Consider the following 12,411-nt stretch of genomic DNA (forward strand, 5'->3'; position numbering starts at 1 on the left):
ACAAGGACTCAAATGCTCTGGATTAAAACAGTCTTTAACCTGTTAATCCCTGACTATGCAGGTCATGTACTGAAGAGTGAGCGTCTTGTGCACTGCCCCTTGCAAGCTCTACCCAGGCTATCTGGCATTGTGTGCTACGTGTGAAAACAACTTTGGGCAACGTCCTGACTTGATTCTCCAAACACCACCTTAATACTTAGTTTTTAGTTTGACTGTAACATCTGTCTAGGGATTGCAGATATGAAATGTAGTTTCTTGGCTTCTTAAATCTGTCACATTTTCTCAGTGTTCAATACTGAGCACTATCCTTGTTAATATGGCATTAAATGGTTAGAAGAACAACAATCACCTAACAATATGCACTTGGTTTTAATTTTTTTAAATACACAATTGTATTACCTAACTTATTATTATAATTCTGGTCTTTTTATGTTTCAGGTGTGCGACAAAAAAGAAAAAATAAACTGTTGCTTACAGTCTTTGTCATCATTCAGCCTTTTCACACTAATAAAAAAATGAAACTTTATATCAAAAAGATGACAGTTGATCCAAAGCCTGTTTTTCTTGGTTTGAGTAAACTCTTTGGTTCCAGTGAAGAGAAATCCAGTGTTGTGCTCTTGAGCAACACGGTTGCTTTGAACCCCTGACTGCTAGAGGTGACTTGTTTAGCACAAGCCCTTTATTGTATACCAGAAGTCGCAGGTGTTTGTGGAAATATCGCTTTTTGCTCTCCCTCATCCTCCCTCTCTCTGTTTCTGTAAATAAGCGTGGTGTGGAGCTAATTTGCCTTGCTAAATAAGGGTTAAAAAGCATAGTAGTGTTGATTGTTAAACAGGTACTCACCCTCACCACTTTTGCCTGTCTAAAGCTTTCTGTTTAACCCAGGCGACACACCCTGAATACGTGATACAGCTTGTGCTTAAACAAGCATGTGCTATTAGTGGGTGTATATGCATGTGCATGTTCGTACCCCATCTTCCTGGGCAGAGCTGAACTGAGCAGGTCCCACGGTGTGTCTCCAGTTTTTGATGACAGACATGCCATCCGCCTCAACGCCATTCTCCACCCTCAACTGGCCATAAGCTACAGGGGCCTAGAGGGACAAAACACAGTTTAGTTTCATTGATTAAATGCAAGAAAATGAGTGAAAGGACGCAACTTTAAGGATCAGTGTTGCTTTAATTTAGACAAGTGAAAGTTTGATCCTACTTATCTGCCAAAGGATATGAAATATAGTGCTTTAGTTAAAATTCATATTCAAAATTTAATCCTTATTTCAGAGCCTGAGTATGAGACGGCTCAAACCCTCAGGTAATCTGGAACAACTACCTGTCTCGTTACACTCTGTGTCTCCCTAAAACTTTTATACTGCAAGCTAATTGAATGAGCTCCCAGTTTATAACACTAGCTGTACTCCAGCATTAGCAGTATTCAAAAATAAGCTAAAATCATCCCTGTTTAGTTAAACCTTTTAGCAGCATAAAATGATCACTTTATTAAATGTATGCTACATTTATAGATTTGATTTCTAGGACCGTATCATTTTTACTGGTCTCCTGATCATCTTAATATTATTTCAGTTTTAATTCTGCTTCTTAAGATTGATTTGAGTAATTGATCTTCTCTTCTTGCCTACTGTCTTAGTGTTGCATGCAACTGCAACTTTTGCGGTAGCTTATGCATTGTGCAGAGAACTGTGCTTCTACTCTGTAAGAAGTTTTCTATGAATATACATATAAAGTTACGCTTGTTTCCTGTTTATTCAAATCTACTATGCAGTAAGTAGACGGGTACAGGAGTGGCAGTGGCTGTGGTTTAGGAAGTAGAGTAGGTCATCTACTAATCGGAATACTGAAACCCGAGTTGCTCATCGAAGTGCGACTGTTTGATAGAAACACCTGGAATAAGAAAAAGTTGCTGTGTGAATGTGTGTGTGAGGGATGAACGAGACATGTTGTATAAAGCACTTTGAGTGCAGTACAATAGAAAAGTGCTGTATTCAAACTAGTCCATTTAGCATTACGTAGAAATTGATTTTCATAATTTATATTCAAACTGTAAAAACATGTCTAAGAATCAGTGATAATCTTGCATGAAAAACGCTGTCGACTACTTTGTTAAGTGGTGTGAGATCTTTACCTCGGGCAGGTTCCACAGAGACCTGGAGCCATCTCTTAGATAGTAGTAGGTCTGCCCCTGCTCATCCAAAGATTTGATCCACTGTTACACACAATGCACTTGTTTTAGTTAAACATGTCTCGGTGTTACAGAAAAAGTTAATTACTGTAAATAGTTAAAAAAAAATGTCTTGCTCAGGTAGTTTCACTTCCTTAGGGCTAAAACAACGCTCACACATGATCTGCTGCATGCTGCTGGAGAAAATGTTACTGAAAATGGTATCCACGCTAATCTCAGTGCAGATGAGGACTTTGTCGCATATTTGGATGTAATGTAATTACAAACTAAGACGCTTGCAAATGCACATCACATGACCAGTCATGCATGGGCTGGGCGCGCATGGTGCAGCATAAACAGGAAGCAGAGAACTGGTTTCTTCTTGAAAATACTACAGAGGAAGAATGGCAATAGACAAACAGTACAACCAGAGTTTTTTCCACTTTGGCTGCCAATGAGGTGAAACTGTTACTGAAAGAACTAAGTGGTAATTTGAGGACAGAATGTAGTTTTACAAAGCAAACCAGGACTGTAACTGTGATTTATTACTAGAGGAAATCTAGGTAACAGGAGAGGAGAACTCAAACAGCCCAGATATGATGTTTATCTTATTTGTTTTTTATGACTAACAAGACCCGAGCACCACCCGAGCACCACTTCAAAAACTTTCTGTTTGAGTCCACGAAGAATAAAACACTGCTCCATATTTGAACTAACACTAGGGTTTCCATAAGACTTTGTTTTAAAGGTCTTAAAAGTGGCGTGGATGCTTGGCATTAACGCACTAAAATGACACGTTTTTTGGCAAAAACATATTACAGTGAATGGAGCCTGAAATCCTGTCCAGGAGTCAAACTGGGTGGACTGCACGTGACGATTTTGTAACTTTCCAAAACAGATCCATGGTCTGTTCACACAGTAACCGGACAGAAGTGTGTGATGGGGAAAATATGCAGTGTTTGTCATTTTCTCTCAACTCTATTCTTAGCCACACTAGCTACACGCCTCCCTGGATAATTGCACAACTGGAATGACGTCAAAACAATCACAGATAACATTGATATACTGGGTTTCCAAACAATCATCATGGTAACTATGCTGGAACGTGTTTGAAGCCGTTTCATCACATTTTCAAACGTTTTGCAGGATAATTAACCTGAATTCTGATTGGGCAGACCTGATCTGGAGAGTTTTCACTGGTGAACACCCACGTCCCATCTTTCTCCACAGTGAGGTTCCAACCAGCCGGGGTGTTGCGGTCCAGGTTGGCCCTGGGGATTACGGGCCGGGTCACATGGGTGAAGCTGTAGTCTTTTGGGATTGGGGCTGGAGGTCCTGTGGCATGGGTGTCCTCATAGCCCTCTGGTGGATCTGCAGGCGGGTAATCCTCCGAGGGGTAGTCCTCCTCCGGTAAAGGAGGCTGGGGATGAAGACACAGTACGTTAAGTTACACATAAGTCCCACTCAGGGTTCAACACATGAGCTGTGACCCAAATGGGTTTTGTTTTATTTTACGAGGAAAATACTAAACCAAAACTAGGAACTGGTTTGATTTGGCAAAGCAATGCATAAGCACTTAAAATATGGAAAAGAGTCAATGTGGTTCTACGTGAAAGTCTCAAAATCCATCTTCTGACAGTTTTTAAGGCTTCAAATGAAGCAATTTCTTTTCTTTTGCAAAAGTAAGAAAGACAAATGAAAGGCCTGAATGGAAATAGTTCCCCCTTTGCAAACTTTATTGTAAGCATAACATTAAAAAACCAAAAGATAAGTGAGACTTTATGTCAAGGATAAAATAATTATTGTCACTTTATGTCGTTTTTAGGCATTAAAAAGCATCAATTAATCAGCAACGTAAAACCCTTATGAACTGTCGGGATTGTATATATATCCATGCCTTGATGTAAAAGCAATGAATTCATTAATTCACCAACTATGTTTTTATAATCATGCTTGTATATTTCTCGCAGTCAAGCCTGCTGTTATTGTGGTGGGCTAAAAAAAAAAGAGCAGAAAATGAATGTGTATTCTGATGAATTCCTAATGTCATAATCATGAGTCAACTCCTTTATCACTGCATAAAGTTCCTTCAGACAAATTGGTGACCCGGCCTTTGGTGACAGAGAGGCCCCCAGAACCTCTCTGTTTCCACGATGGAGGAAAGCTGGCTTAAAGGAAGCTAAAATGGCTTGTTCCACACAATGTAGGAACCCGAGACCGCATTAAGGCCCGGTATAAAATAATTAAGGCTTATTTTCAACTCTGAATTATGCAAAGTTACTCTAATAAGTCCAAAATTTCTAATGAGGAATATAACATCCGCCTTGCACAACCCCCAACAAACACAAACATATCCAGCACAGAGAAAGAAAAAAGCGCCTTTACTCCCTGGAAGAACTTGTGCTTATTTCATCACGATTACAACATATGAATTTCACCAGAATACACATTCACAGATATTACTGCTCAATTTTTAATCTTTTTTACTTAGAACTGCAGGCCTCCCTGTAAACACTGATAACTCAAGATTGAAGAACAGTAATACCAACATTCATGAAAAAGTATTAATTCATGCACGTTGGTTCATGAGATTTTGATGCTTAGCTCTGTGATATACCATCACGGTCAGTTGCCATCTAAGTCTAATGATTTAATCCCCCCTTGGTGAATCTTGACCTCCTGTTTTATTAGCGCTGCTGTTTCACAGCAAGAGAATCCCAAGTTTTAAACCACAATATGCAGTTTTGTTTTCCATAAGCTCTGATTTCTCTCACTATTAAAAAACATGCTATGTTAATACTGTCATTCTTGGCCTAGGATGCTCTTAATCCCAAGAGTTTCACTTCCTGTTTAATAAAGAATAATAATAGTAAAAGTATTAACGCCTCCTCGGCCCTTTCCTGTTTTGAAATGTTGCTACATCCCACGGAATCATCTTGATTGGATAATTTCTTACTGTGACCCCGAAATAGAGCTTGATGACTTCCCTATGACTTTCATAAATGAGTCAGAATAGTTTCATGACCTCGATGTATTATTCTTTCTTGGCCTATTAATGCTTTTTCTCCAGCTCAGAAAAGTCATTCAAGGGGAAAAATGGGGTCACTGCCTGCTTGCACTGTTAAAAAACTTTTCATGATATAAATGTGAGTGGTAATTTGAAGTGAACTGTTTCTCAAATTTGCCCAATTTCCCAGAAGAAACAAAACATCACCAATAATTTTTAGGTAATTTAAAATGAGCACAGATGCCTGTCTTCATTTAAAGTTAAGAGACAATACTACTTAGTGTCCACTGTTGTGGATATTAAGTGCCAGGGCTGTGAGATTCCCTGATGAAAATGAGTCCTACTAGCTATGTAGGTGCAGGAGATTTAATTCCATTAAAAGCAGACTGTATTTACAGCTTTCCCTTGGGTGAAGCTAAAACAGGAGACAGAGAGCGGCTAAGTAGAGCAGCCATGCTGTCCTTACCCGCTCATCCTCATGAAACCTGTGCACACTCATAGGCTCCATCAGAGGCGGGTAGGGGCTCTGAGGATGCTCAGGGGGCTCCCAAGATGTTTCCCCAGACATTGGGTTGTAGAAGTATGGGCGACCACTGGTCTCATCCACTAACTGCTCCCAGTCTGAGGTCCACGCCGGTGGGGAGGCGGTGGACAGAGAAAGGACAGGAGATTGAGGAGGTGAGGGGGAATAAGGCTCCTCTGCAGGGAGTGGTTCGGGGTCTGTGGAGGGGTCTACAAAAGGGCTGTCCCAGGTTGTGCGCCCTGTGTTGGGGTGGTAGTAATACTCCTGTCCACTTTCGTCGTCAACGTGCACCTCCCATCCCTCTGGGTTAAGGTAGGAAGGAGAGTAGGACGAAGGAGCCGATGGAGGAGACTCTGAGATGCTTTTCCGGAGCTCTGCTACATTGACGTACACTGCTGACCGGAGATTTTCATCCTGCACCTGTGGAAAAACAAAGAAGGGACTCATTCATATGTGCTTCTACATTACAAAACACAAGTTTAAAGCAAACAAAGTAGATTCTTCTGTGGAGTTCATTTTTGAAGGTGTCAAACTCAGATCTTGTCACTTTAGTGTTCCTGTAAACACACAAAAAAGTAGCGCAAGTATTGTCAGCAGTGTCAAGTACTTGTCTTCAGTCCACTGCTCTTACTATTGCTCTTTATAAGTCAGCCTTCCGCATCTTACAGAGCACAGGAAGTAGCTTAGAGCTGAAAAAACCCCCACAGACACGCTCTTCCCTCAGTAATAATCAAAACCTATATTTGTCCACAAAACCACCTCCACATGGGTTTAAGCACCGTCTGTATTTAGCACTTGCTGCCATAGTTGATCATGTGCTGATCAGTGGTGGGTTTTGCGAAGTTTTTGTTAAATACTGTATTAAAAATAAAAAAAATAAAAAATAAAAATAACAACCACACAAATAACACCAAACCACAGGCCAACCATAGATGTTTGAAAACTAGGGTATGCGTTACTATTGCGCATCAGCTTTGGTCCTCTTGTTCGACTGCAAACCAGTTAACTACCTATTTCATTTCATTTTCTCTCTCAATGGGTTGTTAGGTCCTCAGTGTCACATTGCTTTCATGAACAGAGTTCCACATGAGTCCACTTGCTGCATGGCAGGAACACAACATGCAAAACAATCCTGATCATCACAACTAATTTGTTTAAAGAACACCAGCGAGAGTGAGTGCGATGAAAGGCTGCCACTGTCCTCAACCTTTCCTTAGTTACAAGTAGGTACCTGAAACAACTCCTGCCCAAAAAAAACAAAAAAACCTTTGCTTTAAGTTACTGTGCTCTCACCTGTGCTCCACTATTCCTTTTTGTAAGACTTCTGAACATGGTGGCACAGATAAAAAGACAGGCTCCTTTCTGCTGCAGACTTTCCCATAAACTACCTCTTGTCACATAGGTAGTCTCATTTTTTATATTTATCAAGACTTGAGACCTGCGCATGTCAGTGCTGTATCTGGTCATAACTGCAATAAACAGAGTCCACAAAAGGAAAAAAAGTGCTAACAGGAAGCAGCAGAAAGTAACTCAGTACATGTCACAATCACAATAATAGCGCAATACCTGCAGAAAATCTGATGAACAAATAGCAGAAATGCTCTCCGTCAAATTCATCTAAAGCTTTGTTTGTTGGGCATTATCTTTTTTTGGCATATTAAATACAACATACAACTACTTGGAGGTGGGGAGACAGTCTATTTGTAACTTTACAATATAACTAAATGTAGTGTATGTATGCAATTGACATTATATCAATACGCTAATATTTAATAACCGTCATGGACATCGTCTGGTTATCCGAGCTGCCCTCATTTCGACTATGATCAGTTTTAAGGTACTATTCCTTAACTGCTTTACACCTGAAAGGCAAATATGACAGTTTTTACTGCACGATAAACATGCACATACACTGGGCGATAGTATTTAGTCCATTTTTATCTTCATAAAAAACGGTCAAAGGAAAAAATGCAACACGGTGATCAGGACACTGACAAAGTTCCAAGAATAATCAAACCTGCATGTTTCATGCAAACCTTATTTATAATTTGAGCATTGGAATGTGCACGGATTCTTGCTTCAAGCCTGCCCATATGGAAAAGAAATAGTAAAAACTTATATGATTTACTCATGAAAGTGGCCACTTTCTCATTACTTTCATATATTGTTTTAGTAAGTATCCAAAACATACAAGTTTCATTATATAATTTTTCAAGGGATCTTATGTGTTTTCACTCTTGTATGCTTTTCATACAAGTTTCACACAAGACAGATACAAACTTTATAAGATTTATATATATCTTTTCCATATGGGTGACTTGTACAGTTTCTCCTTCCTCACAAACGAGGAAGTCACTACACATATATGTACAGTCAGTCGGCATCAATTACATTGTTATGTTCTTTTCCAGACTTTATTTATTAGGTACAATGACAGCCACCAACGTAATCCGTTTCTGCATGAGTTCTTTTGCTTGGGAATGCAGGATTATTAGTTGTCAATGAGTATTTGAAATAGAGATGCGGCTGTTTTAGTACAAGTAAAGGCCATTTTTTGTAGCACCTTTGGCTTTAGTAGTCATTGTTAGAGTCCCGAAGCAGAACTTCTGGGGAAAAAGCACCTTGGAAGCCAAATCATTGCAGTACATGCCACATAACAGCAACATCCAGTGAAGTAGTGTTGCTTTCTCTCCCACCCAGTCAATGACATGATCCTATTTGACTCTTTACATGTAGTAAAGGCCAAAATAATAATAAAAAATCCTTAAATAATCTTAAAAGAGAAAACAAATGAAATGTAAGGAAAGAGAGCAGTGGATTGACATGCAGTGACAGTCGTGCAAGCTAGGAACTGATCAGAGACTCGCTGTGGTTGGTCTATGTGCTTTAACCACTTGGCTTTTGGGTCACCCACACAGTACCCCAACTTAGAGCAGGCAGATAAATGTAGGTGATAAAAATAAAAGAGCAACGAGAGCATTTCTCTATTGCACTGTGTGTGTTTTTATCTATACAGTGTTAGCACTTGGCTTATTATTGATCTTGATATAACTATGAGGCAAGCGATGAGGACAACCAGACAGCTGACCCCAAAACACATTGATCCTGAACAACACAACTGTACAGACAGACACAGAGGAAATGAAAGAGCTGCATCATTGATCTCTGAAATAGCTATGCTGGAAGGTCCCTATCCTTTGGAGAAAACACTAAAACTTAACTGCACGTGATCGAAGCAAAACTGTGCATACGCATATACAGTAATACAATAACAACATCTGAGCATAGTTATATCAGTCACTCGTGTAGGTGGAATTATGGTGTACTTACTACCAGTGTTAATACAGTTCACTAAAAAGGAAACACTAAAGCTAGGTGGGTGGGTGAAAACATTTTAGTAAAATGGCAGTAAAATAAAAACTAAACTTTACATAAAACAGCCTGACTTGTATTGTTGTATTATCACCATCTTACAAAGTCTTACAACATTACAAATACTACAAATCTCATAGTAACAGAACCCAAAACCGTGAATGAGCTTAAATGAGCCAAGCCATTCCTTAAACTGAGTAATGAAAATAAATAGTAAAAAAAAACAAAACTTATTTTCAGCCCATGTGGACTCTATTTACAATGACGTCTGAGTTGTTAATGTTAATTTTTGTTCACAAAAACACCAATCAGGTAAAAAAAAATTAAACACAATAATGCTTTTAAGCCTTTAAGTGCGTTCTGTAGTTAACATTTGAATGCAGATCTTTGATTTGCAAGGAAGTTTCTCTGAACTGATGCTTTTGCTTTGGGAAAATGTTTGGATGAACCTGGCGACAATGTCAACTTTAGTTACGTGACTGTGTGTCCAAAAAATGTACTGAAAAATTAAAGGCTAATTTTAGCTCTATCAAGTTGTTGTACAAACAAAACTGACGATTCAAACGTCAACCCATAAAGACCGAGACTATCAGTCACATGTGAGATGAAAATTTACATCTTTGAGACTGATACCAACATCACTCTAACACAGGAACCGAACTAACAAACAAAGTTTGGGTCCAAACTAACATTAAAAACCAACATGGCACAGTTAGTACGCCATGTACGTCACCTTACTTGGTACAGGAAACAAAATAAGTGCAGGGGCGATGTGATCACGTTAGAGAAAACAGGAAGCACATCATTTATCAAGTTTATAAGGATACAAAAACAAACCAATGAATAAAACTGAGCTTTTCATTATAAGCTTCTTAAATAATGATCACCTACCTTAGAAGGCACCGGCAGGGCCATGCCCCGCTTGGACCGGTGACCTGGCCAAAACCTGGACTGCATCTCCACCATCTTTATGTTGTACTATCTAGAGGAGCCATCCATCCAAAAGACACCAAAAACTAGCGACTTAACCGTGCGACTACATTTGGTCCGCTTGTGCTGGGATAGAGGTGAGTGCACACCAAGAAGCACACGCTTACATCCTCCTCACACTGCAGCTGTGACAGTTGCACCCAGACTGAAAGGAGAACTGTGAGCTGTGTGACAACAGCAGCAGGAAGGGACTGTGTAAGGACTGGGTGAGACGTGCGTGCACGTCAGACTGTGTGTGTGTTTGTGCACGCCTATGCATGAATTCCTGTGCACAGGATAGGGGGGTAGAGGGTAACCGTCTGCCAGCAGCCCAAAGCAGAAACACACAGTGAAAACAAGACAGAGGGAACTGTAAGATAGAGGGAGCAGCAGAAACTCTGCAGGTCACTGCAACCTACTTCCTGACTGAGTACCCATAAGATAAAAAAGGAAATTACAGCAATGGAAACAAACTTTTTTGAAGGAAACATGTTATATTCACAACAGAGGAAAAGTAAGATGTTGCGTAAAGTAAGAAAACCAAGAGCTTTTAAAATCTCTTGGTTTTCTTATGTAGAACCAGCAGCTTCCATATAGTGTGTAAAGTGTACACTAATGCCTACACCTAAGTGCCACTAGTGCCTACACTTTATTAATGGCTGAGACCTGCTAGTAGGTCACAGCTAATAATGTGTGTGTGTGTGTGTGTGGGGGGGGGAGCAAACATTTCCCAGAAAAGGAAATGGAAAAGCTGCTTTTTCACAGGTTTGTCTGATGAGTGTTGCTAAATCTACAGACTACATGTGGGTGGATGCTTGAAACAGGAAGTCTAGTTTCTGTTCAATTGAATTGTTCAGTCAACACTTCCTCCTGCATGGGACAACATAGCCAGCTGGGCTTCAGAGAGTGTGGGTATGTTTTATGGAAGATTTGGAATTTGGCTTTATCCTGAATAAGGTTTGAGTGTAACTTCTCTTTTTATATTGTTGAAATTTAAATTCTTGCAGGTTACAGGGTATACGGCAGAAGACAGTGCTGCAAAGAACATCCAAAAAGCCTTTTCATTAATGCAGGAGTGTCAGGTGTATTAGTTAGTGGGCTATATGTACACCAATAAAGTTAGGTGGCAGGTGTGGCTCTTCACATGAGGTTTTTCTGAAATGTAACTGAAATTTTAAGTTAGTGTGAAAGCTTTTATTTTTAATGAACTATCAACTATTTGCAACTATTTATATAAAAAAGTGAAGGACAGCCTGAGAGAACTGAAACTTAATATATCAATAACAAAATAACTAAAGAAAATAACACTTTATATTCACACAACTTGTCGAGACGCAGAAATGCATTTAACTTTCGACAGATGTCTACTTCTGTACTTAGGTTTATTGAACAAAAAAAAGCTGAATTATTAATGACTTCAATACAGTTTTCACATTTATCATGCAGCAGGCCAGAATGAACTCGTGGGCCACATGATTCCCCTGCATGAAATCTTCTATTTGTAATGTGCATAAAACCACCTGCATAATATTAGCTGACATTTTAGTGAACATATGGGTGATAAGGTATACAAAAGCTTGTCCTGCTTATTCTTTTGCACTATATGCTTCATAAGAGCTACTTTCAGTGGCTCCCTTATTCAAAAGGAGTTGTCATACCGGGTAGCTATCAATACTGCCACAGACACAACCCCAAAAGAATTTGTGTCTCCTCTCTGGATCAAACTGGGGATCTTTTACTAGTAAGATAAATGTACACAACTACACTACAGATGGACTATAAGCTTAAAATGTTGCATATATTTTGTACAGCAACTGGGAGCCCAGTGTATATAATGTACGAATGACTATTTGAAATAACACTGACTTGAGCATGACAAAGCTTTTACCAATTGCAAAAAAACAACATACAAGCCCGACTAACCCCAGGTATTTGGATTAATCAGCTGAACTTAACCAGTTAGGATGTTTTGCTACATTTACTATAGCCAACAAGCTAGCTAACAAGCTAGCACAAGCTATGATTAGCCCATGATCAGTTCTGAACAGTTTTCCCTCCATGAACAAAAAGTCTAGCTCATCTTAACATTAATTTTACTGAAGCGTGGCCCCATGGAAATTCATATCAGCGTTTGTTTGTATCATTCATGGAATTTCTATTGTGCTGGAAGCCAATCTTTTATTGCTATCAGTGTACTTAGGGCACATTTTCATTACAAACGCTAGCTATGAACCTGTTTGGTGCTGTATGGAAGGAGAGAAGCTTTTGGGAAAAAAGTGTTATCCTTTGGATTTTCACTGCAAGCTCAACCCGAACTCCTCACATAAAATCGGCCTACACACTGGTAGAAATAAAGACAGTGGAG

General features: G+C 39.4%; 1 protein-coding gene across 2 annotated transcripts in view; it reads right to left on the reverse strand.

Annotated features, from left to right (window-relative positions):
* The window catches only part of arhgap27 (Rho GTPase activating protein 27), a 32,837-nt gene that overhangs the window by 9,589 nt on the left and 10,837 nt on the right, over positions 1 to 12,411 (reverse strand). For both annotated transcript variants that reach the window (XM_085285164.1, XM_085285163.1), the window contains 4 exons: positions 5,649 to 6,125; positions 3,353 to 3,595; positions 2,140 to 2,220; positions 971 to 1,093 (listed from right to left, as the gene is read on the reverse strand). In XM_085285164.1, the coding sequence (XP_085141290.1) occupies positions 971 to 1,093; positions 2,140 to 2,220; positions 3,353 to 3,595; positions 5,649 to 6,125 (924 nt within the window). The remainder of the gene's footprint in view (positions 1 to 970; positions 1,094 to 2,139; positions 2,221 to 3,352; positions 3,596 to 5,648; positions 6,126 to 12,411) is intronic.

This window comes from Mchenga conophoros, linkage group LG8, assembly GCF_057382185.1.
Source record: "Mchenga conophoros isolate Kocher_MC1m ecotype Shallow Benthic linkage group LG8, M_conophoros_male_GT1.1, whole genome shotgun sequence".
Classification (NCBI taxonomy): Eukaryota; Metazoa; Chordata; class Actinopteri; order Cichliformes; family Cichlidae; genus Mchenga; species Mchenga conophoros.